This window comes from Melanotaenia boesemani, chromosome 10, assembly GCF_017639745.1.
Source record: "Melanotaenia boesemani isolate fMelBoe1 chromosome 10, fMelBoe1.pri, whole genome shotgun sequence".
Taxonomy (NCBI): domain Eukaryota; kingdom Metazoa; phylum Chordata; class Actinopteri; order Atheriniformes; family Melanotaeniidae; genus Melanotaenia; species Melanotaenia boesemani.
In genome coordinates, this window is record NC_055691.1 from 24,535,309 (window position 1) to 24,553,583 (window position 18,275).

The window sequence follows — 18,275 nt, forward strand, 5'->3', positions numbered from 1 at the left end:
CACTATGTTTAATCTATTGTTCTCCTCTAGGTGTACATAAATGGAGAGCGGAAAATTCCAAGCTACTTGAATAAAGACCTCACCATCACAAGCGCAGGAATTGAGCTTCTTTTAACGATCCCAGAAATTCAAGCTGTTGTGATGTTTAAAGGACTTTCATTCTACGTTGACTTACCAATGTCACTTTTCTACAGCAACACAGAGGGACACTGTGGTAAGCTTACAATTAAAATCTGTTAAAAGGTAATTGATAATGTACATATACACTACCAGTCAATGTGTAATATAAAGTGTCAGGGATGTTCTTATCTGGGAATTTAGGAACTTTTCCAATATGTGAGGTTGTAATATTTTTATATAATATGTAATATGTTTCCTTTCACAAGGCACCTGTGACAATAACACCAAAAATGACTGCAGATTGCCAAATGGCAAGATTCACCCATCATGCTCTGAAATGGCATATTATTGGAATGTAACTCATAAGTATGAACCAAGCTGCAAGCCCCCGCCTCCACCTCCATTTCCACCTCCACCTACACCTCCAGTATCTTGCAATACTCAGATGTGTGAAATTCTTAACAGCGAGTAAGAATTTACATATTAAAATAATTACAAGATGTTAAATAAATCTGCATTAAAATGGACTGACCTGTTTTATTTTGTACATTAAGGGTGTTTAAAGAGTGCAGAGAAAAGATATCACCGAAGCCGTATTATGAGGCCTGTAAATTTGACATTTGCCACATGAAAAAGGTTACCATGGCTTGTCCCAGCTTGGCAGAGTATGCCTCGAGATGTGCAGATGAATCTATTTGTGTAGCCTGGAGAAATGCAACAAATGGACAGTGTGGTATGAGAGTTTTGGTTCAGCAAAAAGCAATCTACTGTGTTTTAAATTGTATTTTTTGGGGAAAGATTAAGTTAATTTTGTCCTCTGATCTTACAGAATTTCAATGTCCAGGAAACCAAGTCTACAAGCCTTGTGGGTCGACTTTCCTACCAACTTGCAATGCAAGGTAATCTCTCATTTCTGTTCATGAGGTCTCATAACAGCTTGAAATGTGACAAGTGTCTGCAACCGTGCTAGCTGGAATGAGGGGCTGTATACTTAGATTAAGCTGGCATTTAATATAATTAGTTACAGACTTGTGTTAATGTACTGACATTTTATTTCTTTGGGTAGCTCTAAACACAAAGTACAGCTAAGGGTAATGGAAAGGAGTGTTTCAAGTATCTGGATGAGTTCCGTTTCTGATGTTATGAGTGCAATAGATTCAAATGTGAATGTACAAAGTAAGACTGCAAAGCAATTTGCATATAATAAGTGCCTAACTCTTGCAAAGATTGGCCCAGTTCCTGTTTCTCTAAAGAGAGGAGTTGTTTCCAAGGAGTTTTTGGTGAATTATTTACAAATCAGTGGATATGGACAGCAAAACCTAAGACATGGATGTCCTGTGTCTTAGCAACAGGGTGTAGTTCATTTTATGTCCACCACTTTCATTATTAACAAGGCTTTTCTTTTCAAAAGTATAAAAGAAAAGTATTTAAATTGAGAATGGTAGAGATTTGATTGTAAACATTTCACATAAAACCCACAAGTGTGAACCACAGTAGCAGCTAAAAAGGAAAGGATCATTAAAGACATAGTTTTTAATCATGATTAAGATTAGCATTCATTCCTAAAGCCATTTTATGTCCATGAGAAAAAAAAGATAATTTATTTGTAACTTTGTTAAATGTTGTCATTACTGCATAATTAAATTATCATTTTATTTAAGTGACATTTACCTTTATTTTCATATTAAGATCAAATGAAAAGTATACACAGGAATGCCAAGGAGAAGACGGTGACAAGATGGCAGTTTGCAAGGCATCTAAGGAGGGATGTTTCTGCCCAGAGGGAATGACTTTGTTCAGTAAAACCTCTGACACCTGTGTCTCCAGCTGTAAGAATATCCTTCAATCTGAAAAACAATAAAATGTTTATCTTTTAGGTTGAATACTCAGGTAAACTGTTTTTGGTTTATTGTTGTTAAAGGTTGTTTTGGACCTGATGGCCAACCTATACAGGTAACATCACAATCTATTTATATTGATTTACAATGTGTTTTTGCCTTATTAACATTTTCTTCTTTTTTATCTTTCAAACAGCCGGGTGAGAAGTGGAAGATTGGTTGTCAAGAGTGTGCTTGTGATGAAGAGACTGAAACTGTTGAGTGCCAGCCTCTCATATGCCCCACTGACAAACCAATACAGTGCACCAAAGAAGGCGAGGTGCTTGAGATTCAAACAATTGACTGTTGTAACAGACAGACATGTGGTGAGTGATTTTAAGTATCATGCCAGCATTGCCAACACATATGATGTAAAGTATGTCTTAACAAACAGGTATGACAATAGATCTAAAATTTACAATGTGTGTGTATAGCATAAACATCTTACTGAGATACTTATTATTACTAATTATTACTAATTTCATTCAAGAAGTTTGTTAAATATCACTAATAATGGAAATATCTGATCTTTTAACCAGTGTGTGATAAGAATCGCTGCTCACCAAAGACGTGTGAATTAGGATTTGAGTTGAAGGTCCATGTTTCAAATGAAAGCTGTTGCCCTGTCTACAGCTGTGGTAAGCCCTGTTAATAACGATAATTTAATTACACTTAATGACTGCGAAAAGCATGAAAGACTTAAAAACTAAACTCAGCTTTAAGGTAATCATGCTTGTTTGTATTAATTCCTATAGTACCCAAAGGAGTCTGTGTCTACAATGACACTGAATACAAGGTAAGAATAAATTATTTAACTTACATAAGGATATTAAAAAGAGAATACTTACTTGTTACCAACAGTTTTCTCATTAATCTGGCTAATACTCCATATTTATTTGTACACAGCCAGGTAAATCTTTCTTCAAAAGTCCATGTGAGCCCTGCAAATGCACCGAAAACCAAGATCCCAGCACCAAGCTCAACACCTACAAGTGTGAGCAGAAACAGTGCAACATGTCATGTGAAGAGGTACTTCTACATTTAATCAGTTAAAGCAAGATAAGTTATAGAGTCTACATTAAACAACATTAAACGTTTTTCATTAGGTCAAGCAAATCTGTTTTTCACTTTGGTTTTAAAAATGTATCATTTCTGCCATCTTAAAATTCTGTTTGCATGACTTCTGCTCATCACTTAATGTAGTTTTCTTTTTTGTTGCTTTGTTTTGTTTTGTTTTTAAACTCAGATAAGCTTATATATAGCTCAGTGTTTTAATAAAGGCATTAAAACAGGCTAAGAAGAACAAATAAGATCTACTGTGCTTTCTTAAATATTGTTACTATGCAACTTTCTATTGTACAATGAAAGTGAAGGAAACACTAAGTGAAGCATTTCATTGCATTGTTGACCTTATGTCGAACCTGGATATGACAAATAAATAATCTTGTAATCTTGTAAAATGAAAGTAGTTTTGGATTACATAGCATTACTTTTTGTGGTAATACGATAACTCTTGATTTTATCTGTGATCCAGGGAACTGAGGAAAGGGACATGAATGGCTGTTGTGGAACCTGTAAGTATTATTTGATCAAACAAAATTGAATTATGCAATATTACTTTATGTTTTAGATTAAGTCATTTTACATAAATAAATACAGTGCACTCGCAGCCAAACTAATTAGAAAGCCCCACGTCACCTGTGGCTGCAATTTAATTCACCTGGTGTGCCTCTTTACTGCCACCCAGTGTGATAATACAAACTAAAAAATGCAAGTGACACAAAAAATAACAAATGGCTGCTACACATATAACAGTAGTTTCAGAGTTTCCCACGCACAGAGCAATGTGTGGCGCAGCGCCACAGATTCCGTCTGTCTCTCCTCCATCACTTGTTTGTTAAACTGTGAACTCATGTCGCTGCTGATTTGAAAATATCTGAAATTTTCTGACACTTGTCCACCTTGTCCTCAACTGTCTCCCCTTTCATGCGAGTCCAGTTTGCCACCACAGCATCTCATCTGTTCCACCTCCGCGTTCTTTGCTCTTGTTATTTTTTAAAAATATTACTGACATTTTGACCAATCGCCACTATTACACACTTTGACAACTGACAAGCACAAATTAATTAATATGGTTTTTTTGTTTTGTTTTGTTTTTTGTTTTTTTTGTTGTTGTTGTTTTGTTTTTTGTTTTTTTTGTTTGTTGTTGTTTTTTTTTTTTTGGACAAGCCAGTCAGGCCACTTTGGGCCCAGGCCACCACCGGGAATTGCCCCACTTCTCCCGTGGGCCAGTCCGGGACTGCCTTATGAACAAAACGTTAATACTGTGTGGTTATAGATGAAATAAGGCTATAAGCCCATAATAAAAATAAAAAATACACATTTATAAATTATTCTTATTATTATTTCAGTGACTAAATGTTTTCTGCTTTAAGCCAGATGAGTATTGAAAAGTTTTTCCTTGTCCAGGGGAGGTAGAATAGCTTGAGGAGGTATAGTCTGAAAGTTAAACAGTCAAATGGATGTGGCTAGTAAATGTTATTAATTAGTAGCTTACTGTATATAATTTCAAATGTCCTGGGGCATCAAACAGTGCTGAACAACTCAAGGCTGTTCAGGATAGACCAGGAGGACAGCAGCCAAAATGCTGCTGTAAGACAGGCAGCTGCTGAAACAGGTGAGGTGGAAAGTGATTAGTTCTCTTAGTTCTCTCTTCTCTTAAAGAACTTATTTTAAAGAATTAAGATTGAGCTGAATAATGTATTTTTTTTCTTGTAGCTACAAAATGATCTTAGCAGATGACTCTGAAGAACAACATAAGCATTCTTCTTTTCCTTTTGGCTTTTTCCCCTTCTGGGGTTGCCACAGCGAATCATCTACTTCCATCTGACCAAGTATGGAAGTCGTAGAATGTATTCGCACGTTCCTTTGGCACGTTTCCTTTTAAGCCAGATGCCATTCCTGATGCAACCCTCTGCATTTATGCGGGTTTTGGACTGGCCCTCAGAGAGATCACTGTCTTGTATCCCGCTTGGGGCTGCAGATGTTGAGGATTGAACCAGGAGTCATACATGCAAAGCATGCGCTCTACCACTGAACTGAGCTACATCCCTGGCTAAGAACAATAGATGAGCATACAGATTCATATTTAATATGGCAGCTCAGAAAGTGTGTGTTTGAACGCCACCCACTGCACACACTTTGCATACACCCCGATGACTGACTCCACCGACCACCACAACACTTTATTCCCTCAACAGCACCAGGGGAGCACTCCAAATAGCCACCTGGTCTGTGGGAAACACTGCTAGTCTGAATCCTCCAACAGTGAAGGCCACTTAAATAATTCACCTGCAGATATGTGTTCCATGTGAATGTGTTCATATGTCATCTGCAGGTACTCCACGTCGCTGTCAGCTAAACAAGAACACCACATACCTGAAGACAGAGGACTGCACCTCAACTGTGCCGGTGGAGCTGACAACCTGTGAGGGATCCTGTGGAGCCTCCTGGTCAATGTGAGACTCATGATAATGTTTCTGGAGAATATGTCACACAAACTGCTCAGTAATGCTAAACTCACCTGTTCAGTATTAATGTAAAGATTCATTTTAAATGTTTGCTTTTTGAGAGCAAGTATCTAACTCGTACTTCTCCTTTACTTACAGGTACTCAGCAAAGGCAAACAGTTTGATGCATTCGTGTACCTGCTGTCAAGAAATGGCCACCAGCGAGAAGAAAGTGGAGATGAGTTGCTCTGATGGCAGCAAAATCTTGCACACCTACATATCAATAGACAAGTGTGGGTGTCAACTTGCTGAATGTAAAGAGCTCACCAAACATTAATGCAGAACATGTCAAAGGCAGAATTAAAATTAACATGTCATGCTGAAAGCTGATTATTCTTTTCATAACTTCTTAACACTTTGCATTTCAAGACCAACAAAGACACACTCATCTGTATTAAGCAGATCCAAATATTAGAAACTTGTCAAACAACTGTACTTTGCTGGTCAGAAATTTCCTTAAATAGTTAAACTGGTTATTTGGGCTTTTACTATACCTGTCAACACTTTTTGTGTACTGTCTATGTGCAATAATCACTATAATGTGATGTTTCAAACTTCTCTCTTTAATGCCATTAAAGCTTATATTCATGATGATCCCTGTTTTCTTGTGTTTTTTTATATATTAATTGGTGTTGCCTTTATACATCGTTAGACAGCTTGATGAGTCACCTTTACTACTTTTATAACTTGTAAGGAAGACTCATAAGGATCATGCATTTGAAAAATGAGAAAAAGCTAAACATGTAAGTTGTGCCCCTGCCCAAATAATAATGAAAAATAACCCCCTTAAATATTCTCCTTTTATTCACTCTTGTTTTGAACTTCAAGTGCTGCCAGATGTGTACCAATCACACTGACACCTGATTAGCACCTAATAGTCTCCCCTCCATCCACCTCCATCTGCCCTACCCACAAGCACACCTCCTTCCACCATCACCCCTCCAGTCTCCAACCTCACATCCATGCAAACTCTCACAAACCCACATCACCCTTAACTGTGGTGTGAGAGGACCACATTGCTCTCACCTCCTCCAGTTATGCATGTTTGTGAATTGTGTGTTGTTTGCAGTAACAACTGAGTAACCACACTGTGCTGAGAGCGAGGCCACTCAAGCAGCCCCACTCACCATGCACTATGTGGCATGCCCCCCCTGAAGTTGCTTGTGTTTTGTAAGTGTTTCTTGTGTTTTAAAGAATAAAATAGAATTTAAAAAGTACAATAGAATTTAAAATAGAATTTTAAAAGTACAATAATGGCAAGTGGATAAAGCAGCAGGTAAAGCATGTGGACTGTGAGCAGTTATGGACTTAATCTTAATTATTTAGGGCTTTGAAGAAGTTTCTAAAACCAGATACTAAATACCAAATATTCATTTTTAACATCTTAATAGCAGTTGCAAAGAAATTACAAGAGCTGATGAAAGGGAGACTGTAAATGGCAACACATTTTGGGTACTGACAGTCATGTAGTTGGTCTCAGACATTTAATAAAAAAGTAGAGCTAACTGTGCTTTCTTAAGGTGTTCTGGTTTCCTCCCAATGGCCAAATAGTATGTCAGGTTAATTGGTAAATAAAAATAATAAATTAATAAATAAAGAGAAAAAAACTAACAAAAAAATAAATATATAAATACATTACTGTACAAAACAGAAAAAGCATTAACTTTGTAGTAAACTGTACTCATACACAGTAAATGCAAAAGTCAACCTTAGAATAATTTTTGACTTTGTGTTTTATAAAGCTATATTTTATTTGTTTGTCGGTGCGGTGCCACCACACTAAGTGGAACTATTGGATGAGGTCTTTATGCTACCGGAATTTTTTTAGTGTAACACACGGCTCGGCAGTCATGTCGGCGCCCGAGTCAGATTGTTCAGTGTTAGAGTAGTTAAAATTCAGTTGAAAGAAACGCGCTCTGTTATTATTTTGGTGAAAAAATAGATTATCTGGAGATTATGCCTTTAGTTCAAACGACGCATTTGTTGCAGTACTGACTAATTTTGAGGTAAAGTAAGTTTATTGCCGACTTCTCTCCGAGCTTTCACTCTTCTTCTATGCTAACATTGGGCCGGTTAGCTAAGTTCATAGGATAAACCCGTGAATATAACTGTTATTTGCTTTTGTGTAAATTGCACGAACGTCATATAAAAGAGGATAATAAATGTGTCATATATTTATGGCATTGTGGTGTTGTGAACTGAAATTTATGCATGATTGCATCGCACACAGACCTTATTATTTTAGTGTGGTGAAATAGTCGTCTCATTTTTGCTTCCGTAAATGTTGCTTTTGTTAATTCGTTGACTACAGATCAAGGGACGGAAAATACAAAAACAAAAAACCTACAGATTGAGTAACAACTGAAAAGTTTATTGTAGTAGTTTTATTAGTTAGCAAACGCGTATAGTCTTTTTAGTCTTTAATCTTTTATTGTTTTTTTTTTTTAAGTTATATATCTGTTTTGTCAGTTATCTGTTTGAGTCATGGCATCTCTGTCAGAGGAGGTGCTGCTGGTGGTGAAAAAAGTTCGTCAGAAAAAGCAGGATGGTACACTTTATCTGATGGCTGAACGAATAGCCTGGGGTCCGGAAGGCAAAGACCGCTTCTCAGTCAGCCACTTATACTCAGATATCCGCTGTAAGTCCTGGTCTGAATACCCTTCACAACTAACCCCAATATACCTGTTTGGCGGTGTTTATTTCAAGCTACACCTTGCTGTTACCTTGGGTAGGTCAGAAGATAAGTCCTGACGGCAAAGCCAAAGTTCAGCTCCAGCTGGTCCTGCACACCGGCGAGAGTTCCACATTCCACTTTTCCAACGAGAGCACCGCACTCAAAGACCGAGATGCTGCCAAGGAGCTGCTGCAGCAGCTACTGCCAAAGTTCAAGAAGAAAGCAAACAAGGAGCTCGAGGAGAAAAACAGGTGAAAATGTTGGCAATCTTCTCCAACTTTTAGGTTTATCAAAATTATTACATGATTACCTCATCATTGTTCTTTGAACTCACCATGATTATTTTGCATAATACTTAGAATAGTTTCCATTCACTTGCATAAAAGCATCTTGACGCAACTAAAATAATTTTTATCGTAGCATTGCTTAAGGGAACTGTGTGCCCTCTTCTGTTATAAGTAATAACACCAGTTGCATATCTCAAAATGTGGGACTTGTAACACTCAAACTAGCTACATTTGATGAGCACCCACAGGCATGTCATGAATTAGTTCCAGTGCCAATTGCATTATTCACACACCTATGTTTGTCCAAAATAACTTCCATATCTGTTTGTCAGATTTGCTGCAAAAAAAAAGTGTTGACTGAAATTTCTGATATCACTAAAGTAGAACTAAAATTGTCATAAAATGAACTTTAAAAGACATTTAAATGATTAAATGCATATTTTTGTATGACTTTTGTCAACAATAATGCTATCAGAGTGACAAGCCTAATTCTCTTATTTTTTATTATTTAATTATCAACAAAATGCATTCAAAATAAACAAAAAAAAATATTTGTTATAGTATAGTGATATTTATTTTAGCTTCCTCTGTTTTTTTCAAAACACTTAAAGAATGGTAACATGTAGTGGTGTTTAAGTTCACTGCTGCCAAGAATTATAGTAAAAATAAACTTTCTTTTTAGTAAAATAAAAATGTTAAAAATATGTCTTGTACACTTCCCTTGTCCATTGTACTTGTACATTGCCCTTTATCATTTAACCATTTTAGCATTAACTCTAAATGCAGAATAACCCTTTGGGGCCACAGAGACCCAAAGGGTTTAATAAAGTCATATTCCCTATTTCCATATCGGTTGTGCTTTTTCAGGGGGAAAGAAAAAAAAAAAGGGTCCTTGTTTACTCACTGCTGTTTCTCATAATTCCCTCATGCCAATCAGAGGTAACCTAGTCCTGCATAAGTGACTCCTTACACATATCATGAAAATCTTATGAAGTATGACAACAACGTTTGTTTGTGTGGCAAGTTGCGCGATACTGCTGTAATGTGTGCTTACACACATATAGGTCAGCCCATTTTGCAGTTGTAACTACCTCCCTTGCTGGCTCAGAGGTTTACCAGCAGCAGATTAACTTTGATATCTCGTTGTTCCTCTGAATTTTCACACAGAATACAATCCATAACTAAGAGGCATGACTAAAACGACTATAAAATATGTGATGTTAAGTCTGTATTGAAGCTTAGATGTTCATAGTTGACCTTTTGACAAGTGTCTATGACTGAATTAATTAAGTTTAAGATTTCCTGAATTTGAATTTTTTATTTTACGTCATTTTAGGGTGAAATTGTTGTTTGCTTGCATAATGTTAGACAGGCAAGAGCTTCTAAAATTTAGACCAGTCTTGCTGACATAAATGGGATTGGCTAAGTAAAATTCAGCAGACATAAGGCAAGGCAAGTTTATTTGTATAGCACATTTCATGTACAAGACAATTCAAAGTGCTTTACATAAAACATCACAGCAGGGTGCAGAAAGCAATACAAGTGCATTAAAAAAACAAAGATTAAAAGAAATGCAAATAATTAAATAAAAACAGAGGGAAGATGCTAAAATAAAATAGATAAAATGCAAGAAATAAAGTTCTAGTGTGGGGAAAGACAATATTAAAACATGATTCCAGCTTAAAAGAACCAGATGTAGATGTTTGACTTCTAAATAAAAACTATTGGAATGCAGCAGAGAACAGGTGCGTCCTTAACCTGGATTTAAATAAACTGAGTGTTTCAGCTGATCTGAGGCTTTTTGGGAGTTTGTTCCAGACATGTGGAGCAGAGAAGCTGAATGCAGCTTCTCCATGTCTGGTTCTGACTCTGGGAACTAATAAGAAACTGGATCCAGATGACCTGAGGGTTCTGGCAGGTTCATACTGGGTTAAGAGGTCACTGATGTGTTTTGGTCCTAAATTATTCAGAGTTTATAGACCAGCAGCAGAACCTTGAAGTATATTCTCTGACGAACCCGCAGCCAGTGTAAAGGCCTCAGAGCTGGACTGATGTGGTCCACTCTCTTGGTCTTAGTGAGGACTCGAGCAGCAGAGTTCTGAATCAGCTGCATGTGTCTAATTGATTTTTTTAGGTAAAACCTGTAAAAACACTGTTACAATAATCAAGCCGACTAAAGATGAAAGCATGAACTAGTTTTTCCAGGTCCTGCTGACACATCAGATCTTTTACTCTTGATATATTCTTAAGCTGATAGTAGGCTGATTTTGTAATGCCATTAATGTGTTTCTCAAAGTTAAGGTCTGGGTCCATCAATACACCCAGATTTCTGGCCTGGTTGGTGGTTTTTAGTTGTATAGACTGAAGCTCTGTGGTGACCTTTACTCGTTTCTCTTTGGCTCCAAAGAAAATCCCCTCAGTTTTGTTTTTGTTTAACTGAAAAAAGTTTAGACGCATCCAGTCATTAATCTCCTCAGTGCATTTACCAAGAGCCTGTACAGGGCCTCGGTCTCCTGGTGACATTGTAATATATATCTGTGTGTCATCTGCGTAGCTATGGTAACTAATTTTGTTTTTCTTTAAAACAAAGACAGTGGTTTCAGACAACAGTGGTTTCAAGTTTCAGTGAAAACCTTTGGAGTCTGTCATGCTGCAAAATCTCCATCAGCCAGACTTGATAGACATCTTAAAAAATCACCTGCATTTTGATGCATTTATTTGCACCATTAAGTAAACTTTATGATTTTAAAAAGCTATTTCAACCTTTAGTTTTCTGTGATATACTGACAAAAGATTTTTGAGCCACTGTCATCTTTCACATAAACATCCGGTGTGATTTTTTTTTTTGGGTTGTTTTTGCATTTGGAGCAACTCAGTGTCATTTGTATTTGTTGAAAATGAAACACACTGAATGTTCAAAGAAAATTACACTGTCTGTACTTCTCAAATCAGGGGCTGCAGATTACATTATACAAGTATCGTAATGGGTTAAATACAGTTTTCTGCTTTTATAAGCATTGTAAATTAATGCCTGTGCCCCCATGTTTGTCTATACTTATAACTTTAATACAAAAAACATTGACTCTATAATAGTTTGTGTATCTTGGAAACATTAAACCAGTGTCCGCATCGCTCCAGTTTTGAAAGGTCGAAGCTTACGCAAGTCGCATCAACTCATAATGTGTTAGTTTAGCTGAAGGTAGGTCAGTTGCACTTGTCATGTCACTGAATGCTGATCTCACTCTTTCATTATCATGTTTGTATTTGTTCATGCAGGATGCTACAGGAGGATCCTGTGCTTTTCCAGTTATATAAAGACCTTGTGGTGAGCCAAGTTATCAGTGCTGAGGAGTTTTGGGCCAACCGGTTAGAAGGCATAAACAATGCAGAACCTGCACCATATATCAACAAACAGGAAGTCGGTATATCTGGAGCATTCCTGGTAAGTACGTCTATTCTGGCATAGCTGCACTTTTATGCTTCCTAATGCCAATTATCAGCATTAACAATATACTGATGTATCTTAATACACCTCATTTTATGCTTTACAGGCTGACATTAGACCCCAGACTGATGGTTGCAATGGCTTGAGATATAATCTGACAGCTGACATTATTGAATCCATCTTCAGAACATACCCTGCAGGTATTCAGTTACATATTACCTCATAAGTTAGCCTACAAACTGTAGCAGTGTAGAGGATGCACGCCAACATCATTATCGCACAGAATTGTGGGAGAAATCGCCATTTGGGTGTCCTCGCCAACTACCTAAATCGGTTCAGCAGTGGCTCTCGTCTTTTTAATCTCCGTCTTATTTCAAATTTCTGACGAGTATTTCGTCATTTATTTTTCTCGAGTTGTGTCCTCAGCTGCAGCAGCAGCTTCGTGATCATTGCCCAAAAAGAGAAATTAACTAGCAGATTTTCATCCTCTGTTTTCGTCTTGGCACAGTGCAGTGAATACATTGGATAAACGCATCCCAGAGAACAGTGAGCTTCTGCAGAAGCTTTTCCAGGTGATGTGGTTTTGGTTGACCGTGGATTGAATATAAAGGACAGTTTGGGCTTTATGTAAGCAGAAGTAAAGATGGCTGCATTTACGCGTTGGGAAGATGAACGGCATGACGAGAGAGCAGGTGTGGTGGCAGCCTACTCCTGAGAATTTACATAGAAAGGATTACTGGCTACAGACGCAATAAGTATGTGATTTTAAATGCAGCTGTACCGATCTGAATGAAACTCTCAACGTGCAGATGAGATGCACTTTCCTCCACCAGATTGTGGTAGTTTGTTTTTCTCTGATTATGAGACCCAGTGCTGTTCTGTCAGTCACAATTTTCAGGATTGTTTACTCTTTTCAGATGTTTCAGGGTAGATCTGGCGTCAGATCCAGTAAAAGTTTGGGTTTATTTCATTGTTCTTGTAGAAAATAAATATAATTCCTTATGTTTTTGACTGCTTTTATATTTTTACTGCTTCTTTTGCAAGATGTACTAAATCAAGCCTATATATTAACAAATATGTTTTTATCTCTTATAACGACCAGAATATATGAATTGATCAAAAAAAAGGGTCCACACAGATGAACAAATAATGTGTTTGATTTCAGAATTAAAACATCAGAACAATAAATGTTTAATATTAATGATGATGGTGTAGTTGCAGGTTTGTAGGCTTGCAGGTTTTATCCATCCGTTTGTAAAATGGCTGCATGAATATTTAATCATCTGTAGTTTTTAAATTCATGGCGGGTGTAGGAACATGCACCTAACACAAGGTAAACACCGACTTCTCAGACTGAAAAAGGTGGCAATGAATCTAAATGTGAACTTCATTCATTGTTCAGCAGATTGTAACGGTCTAAGCGACCGCATAAACTAATTAATCGCGATGAGGCCGTTTCTTTTCAGCATGATTTAAATGTATATTTAACACAGTTTACTAGTAAGAAACCTGAAAATATTGATGTAAACAGTATCCGGGTCCCCCCAAAATGGCGGAGAAAGCCACGGCGACGTCACATGCACATTTCTACTGGCAGACAAAAATAAGACTATTACAAGCTCAGGTTGTCATTAAAACAAGGAGATTGTAACAGTGTCAGAGAGGCAAGGGAGCTTGAAGTGAATGTTTTTACACTAAGTTGCATTGTTCTTGCAGTGAAGCAGAAATATAGTGAAAATGTGCCTCATAACCTGACGGAGAAGGAGTTCTGGACGCGTTTTTTCCAGTCCCATTATTTTCATAGAGACCGCATCAACACGGGAACACAAGATATCTTCTCAGAATGTGCCAAACAGGATGAGAAAGGTAGGTGTTTAAAGCTTGTAAATGTCTTATTAATGCAAAGTAAATTATTATTCCACACATTTGTGTACTGTTTGTCATGTGCAGGGTTAAAGTCTCTGGTGACTCAAGGAGTGAAGAATCCTTTGGTTGACCTCTTGTCGTTGGAGGATAAAACATTGGATGAGGTGAAATGATTTGCCAGCCCCATTTTATTATTTAAAGAACTTTATTTTCCCCTTACCTCATTCAGCCACATATCTTGATTTTTTTTTTTTTTTTTTTTTGTGACGCAGGGTTATGGAATTAGCACAATGCTACCCTCAACCTCTAATGCAAACAGGACAGTGAAGGAGAGCAGCAACTCAGCCATTATAAAACGGTTCAACCATCACAGCGCCATGGTGCTGGCAGCAGGCTCCCGCAGAGGGTGAAGAACATCATCTTCTACTAAAGCAATAAAAACCTGCTCATGTCGTTATCTTTTTCAAACACTATCCTGTTTTAAAGGGAGATGCCAGCTGACCAGGCCAGTGAGACGAGCAGCACTGATGGAAACTCAAGGGATTCTGACTTCTTTCAACCTCCTGTTAAGAAGGTATGATGGCTCTGTTGCTGTGTTGCAGAGTTTCTGCAAAATATGTTGTGGTAATATGAGTTACTTTGCTTCTTTCATAGGTTAAATTACAAGAAGCCATAGAATATGAGGACCTGCAAAGGGAAAACAGACCTAAAACAGTCTCGTTAAACCTGAAGAAGTCAGACAGGTACAGTTTTTCCACATTTTAGTTTTTTATTTCCATATGAAAACTTCAAAATTATTAAATTAAGATTAAAGTACAAATAAAAGTTAAAATTATTTTGCCCTATTTAAGGTGCAGCATGTAATAATACCATTGACAGAAAATGTAATATATGTCTTTCAAAATTGTTTCTATTGGTATCTAATTACTAAAATAACTTAGCAACTTTTTTTCCCTTAGAATGAGCCATTTATATCTACTTGCTGTGGGTCCACATGCATGGCAATGGCCATATTTGTGCCACTGTTTTTACTTTGGTGTCTCTGAATGGACAAACAGCTGCTTGTGAAGTAGGAACCCTCTGAGCTTTAAAACTTCTGCACTGTCTTTGTTTGATATGATTAAATCTGAAGCAATCTATTTGTATCACATACCAATCGGTTTTGTTTTGGTCCTACCCTGTCTTCTGCTAACCAAAACTTCTTCTAAATAAACTTTATTGAGTAAACAAAGAGTGCAATACAAGCTTTACCATAAAGGTGGGATTATGTTACGTTGACGTAACCGGCATGCACAGCAAGGATCATTTCCACCACTTTTGGAAAATGTGTTTTCATGCACACTGATCGGAACAACAATCGGCATGACACACCCCCTTTTTATCAGAATAAAAATTTGATCTTAATGAACGTGATCGGATCATAATCTTCCGATTGTTGTGTTTCCATTAAACATTTCGATTCCGATCAGACTTTAAATCCTAATACTTGTGTCCATGTAAGCATGATAAACATCGAAAATGCTGCACAAGTACTTAGGTGACAAAGACAAAAAGAAAGCTAATGGCTAACTTAATGTGTCACATGTAATCTATAAAGCAGCTGATAGACCTATAAAATACTTAAACTAAAAGGATTTTAGTGGAGTATATTTAGCATTTAAGCAGATTTTCATTTAAAATGTGTTGGAATTGTCTGAAATGAGATCATATCTATTTGTTGTCTGCTTCTGTAAAACCTTGTTTAACCACTCTTCAGCCACATGGATGAAGGCTACTTGTGAGTCTCATCTCCTCTGGACAAAGCTCTCATTTTCTACAGTTTCATAATAAAAGTTTGTAGAAAAGGTTAACAGAGGATCAGATCCATTGTCTTCCCTGTTTTTGGCTTAAACTGAATACTACAATGTCATATTTTACTATGCTTTAGTATGGTGTTATCATTCTTCTCTCCACCTTTTTCTCTTTTTTAAATAAGGTACGCTCATGGTCCTGTTCCACTTCAGTCCCAACAGTATACAACCAGCCAGGATATCATCAACTCAGTCAACTACATCCGACATGAGATGACTAATTACAAACCCAACCTCACTCAGGTTAGAGCATTGCCGTATTTCTAATGCTTTTAGCTGTTTTATTTCAGATGTGATGTAAAAATTCTGTCTTCTATCATGTCTTTATCTGGTGTTTTAACTTACTGACCAACTTAAACCCAATCTAGTCAACTCACATTAAAGGACTAAGCTGATGTTCCAGATTTTGATTTGTTTCACAAAGTCATTTATGAAGTTATCATTTGAAAGTGTTATTAGTTATTTTTTATTAGACTAACTTCCACTGATCATATCAATAAGCCCCTACCAGCAGAGGCTGTGAGTAAACTCTGTCAAAAGCAAGTTGAGGGAATAGCAACAAGTCTTTTTAACTGAAACAAGCTATCAACGTTGGTTTTTGCTTCCAGTTCTGCTGTATTTGTTGCTATAGCAACATATACACAAGTCTCTTTACAAGCCATCTTAATGCTGTCCAGAAAGAGTTAGTCCAAGGTACTGTTGATTTGTCATAGTTTGTTTTTAAATGTTTTAAAATTGTTTAAAGTTTAATCTGCTAACGGGCCTCTGATGATTGATTTGTAAATGAATTGTTACAGCTTCACTGAATTGTAAAGATGAACATTTTAATTGCGGTAGTCTTCTTTGCAGGTGTTGTCCAGCTCAGCAGCAAGTTCTGCTATTGCATCTGTCTCTCCAGGAGGTATCCTAATGCAAGCCGGTGCACAGCAAGCCATAAATCGTGAGTGTGTGGTGCATTTTTTATTAAATTGTTCCTGCTTAAGCTGTTGCTCTGTTATAATTGCTTTCTAACCCTGTGCTAAAAAGGTAATGAATCATTGTATGAAATAAAAAAGATCCTTCTTATCCACTCTAAATCTGCCGTCTTTGGAGCAAGACTACTCAATTCGGTCTTACGAATTGCTCCTGCTCCAACAAATTAAATGGATCCAACAGCTTATGAAGTTCTGCACAATGACTTATTGTCATTCATTGAAAACCTGCAGGACTGTGGCCCTCACAGGACTAAATTTAGTAGCCCTGCTTCAGAGCATTATGTTATTTATTGTGCTTATGTTGATTTTTTTTTCTCAGAGATGGTACCCACTGATGTTCAGAGTGAGTTGAAACATCTTTATGTAGCTGCTGGAGAGTTATTGAGACACTTCTGGTCCTGTTTTCCTGTAAATACACCATTTTTGGAGGAAAAGGTAACTAATATTTAATGTATTTAAAAGTAATTTATGTGATAGCAACAAAAGAAAACCTGTTTACTTTTCTAATTAAAATAGTGACCATAAACTACTCTACATAAATGATCCCATTTTTGCTTTGTCTGTGTCTCATTGCAGGTGACAAAAATGAAGTCAAACCTTGAGAGATTTCAAATGACTAAGCTTCGTCCATTTCAAGAGAAAATTCAGCGTCAGTACTTAAGTACAAATGTAAGTCAGGTATTTATAGCAGCACAGAGGCATTCGTGAGGTTGCACAAGTATTAAATCTTTCACTTTCCCACAGCTTACAGGACACTTGGAAGACATGCTGCAGACTGCCTATAGCAAGTTCCACATTTGGCAAACCCGGCGGATGATGAGGAAAACCTGACCTGTGGCAATTTGACATGAGAGACATAATTTATATGGACAGATGACGTGTGAAGGTCCTCAAGACTGCTGTGAGGAGACCACACACCACAGCCCAATGGAGCATAGCTCACAAGGGCTTAATAAGGAGGATTTAGTAGGAAGCTGCTACAACCCCAAATGTTCAACAGCGACTAATTGCTTCTCAGTCACAAATAACTGTAATTAGTTTTGTTATCTTTTCTTTGTTTATTTCTCAATGGTTAGGAGATCTTGCTGTAATAGTAAGCATTTCCACAATTATGTAATATGACCAAACTTCAGCTGGAAAAAGGGCTCTCAGGATATCTGACTGAGGTGAGACGCAAGCAGAGGACAGTCAATGTTTCGTCAGTCCACAGAGCAGGAAAAGAGGGCTTCGATGTACAAAGAGACCCTCTGAAAGATGGGGTGATATGTGGAAGAGTGTACAAAAAATCTGAGGCAGGAAAGGTCGTGAATACAGCAATACTTAAGACATTTCACACTCTATTGCTTTACTGTGTGACTGAAATCACACTGTCACTGGTTTGTAATGTCTGCACTGAAGACAAAATGTAAAAATTAAAGTGAGACTTTTGTTCCGCTGTGTATTTCATTCAACTTCTTGTACTCCAGCTCGTGTTTTATGTTTTATGTTACGTAGGTAGGTGGGCAGTAATCCTATTTGTTACAAGTTAAATTTAGGAGACTGCTGTGGTGAATTATAAACTACAGCGTCCAGGTTTCCTGCCGGTTGTCCGCTTTATAAATGGTGGCAACATG

General features: G+C 37.2%; 2 protein-coding genes across 2 annotated transcripts in view; both read left to right on the forward strand.

Annotated features, from left to right (window-relative positions):
* The window catches only part of LOC121648116 (mucin-5AC-like), a 36,317-nt gene extending 30,157 nt beyond the window's left edge, over positions 1-6,160 (forward strand). The window contains exons 37-49 of the mRNA XM_041998063.1: positions 31-214; positions 387-588; positions 675-853; positions 950-1,019; positions 1,810-1,949; positions 2,042-2,073; positions 2,155-2,323; positions 2,537-2,635; positions 2,753-2,793; positions 2,904-3,026; positions 3,532-3,571; positions 5,395-5,515; positions 5,666-6,160. Of these exons, the coding sequence (XP_041853997.1) occupies positions 31-214; positions 387-588; positions 675-853; positions 950-1,019; positions 1,810-1,949; positions 2,042-2,073; positions 2,155-2,323; positions 2,537-2,635; positions 2,753-2,793; positions 2,904-3,026; positions 3,532-3,571; positions 5,395-5,515; positions 5,666-5,843 (1,578 nt within the window). The 3' untranslated portion in view covers positions 5,844-6,160. The remainder of the gene's footprint in view (positions 1-30; positions 215-386; positions 589-674; positions 854-949; positions 1,020-1,809; positions 1,950-2,041; positions 2,074-2,154; positions 2,324-2,536; positions 2,636-2,752; positions 2,794-2,903; positions 3,027-3,531; positions 3,572-5,394; positions 5,516-5,665) is intronic.
* A 1,239-nt stretch (positions 6,161-7,399) lies between these two features.
* gtf2h1 (general transcription factor IIH, polypeptide 1) lies at positions 7,400-18,094 on the forward strand. Its single transcript, XM_041997861.1, has 15 exons — positions 7,400-7,572; positions 8,036-8,204; positions 8,299-8,491; positions 11,804-11,969; positions 12,079-12,172; positions 13,689-13,838; positions 13,923-14,002; positions 14,111-14,244; positions 14,325-14,412; positions 14,493-14,581; positions 15,814-15,931; positions 16,538-16,628; positions 16,982-17,097; positions 17,239-17,331; positions 17,407-18,094. The coding sequence occupies exons 2-15, from the start codon at positions 8,051-8,053 to the stop codon at positions 17,491-17,493; spliced, it is 1,653 nt and encodes a 550-aa protein (XP_041853795.1). The 5' UTR covers positions 7,400-7,572; positions 8,036-8,050; the 3' UTR covers positions 17,494-18,094.
* The last annotated feature ends 181 nt before the right edge of the window (positions 18,095-18,275 follow it).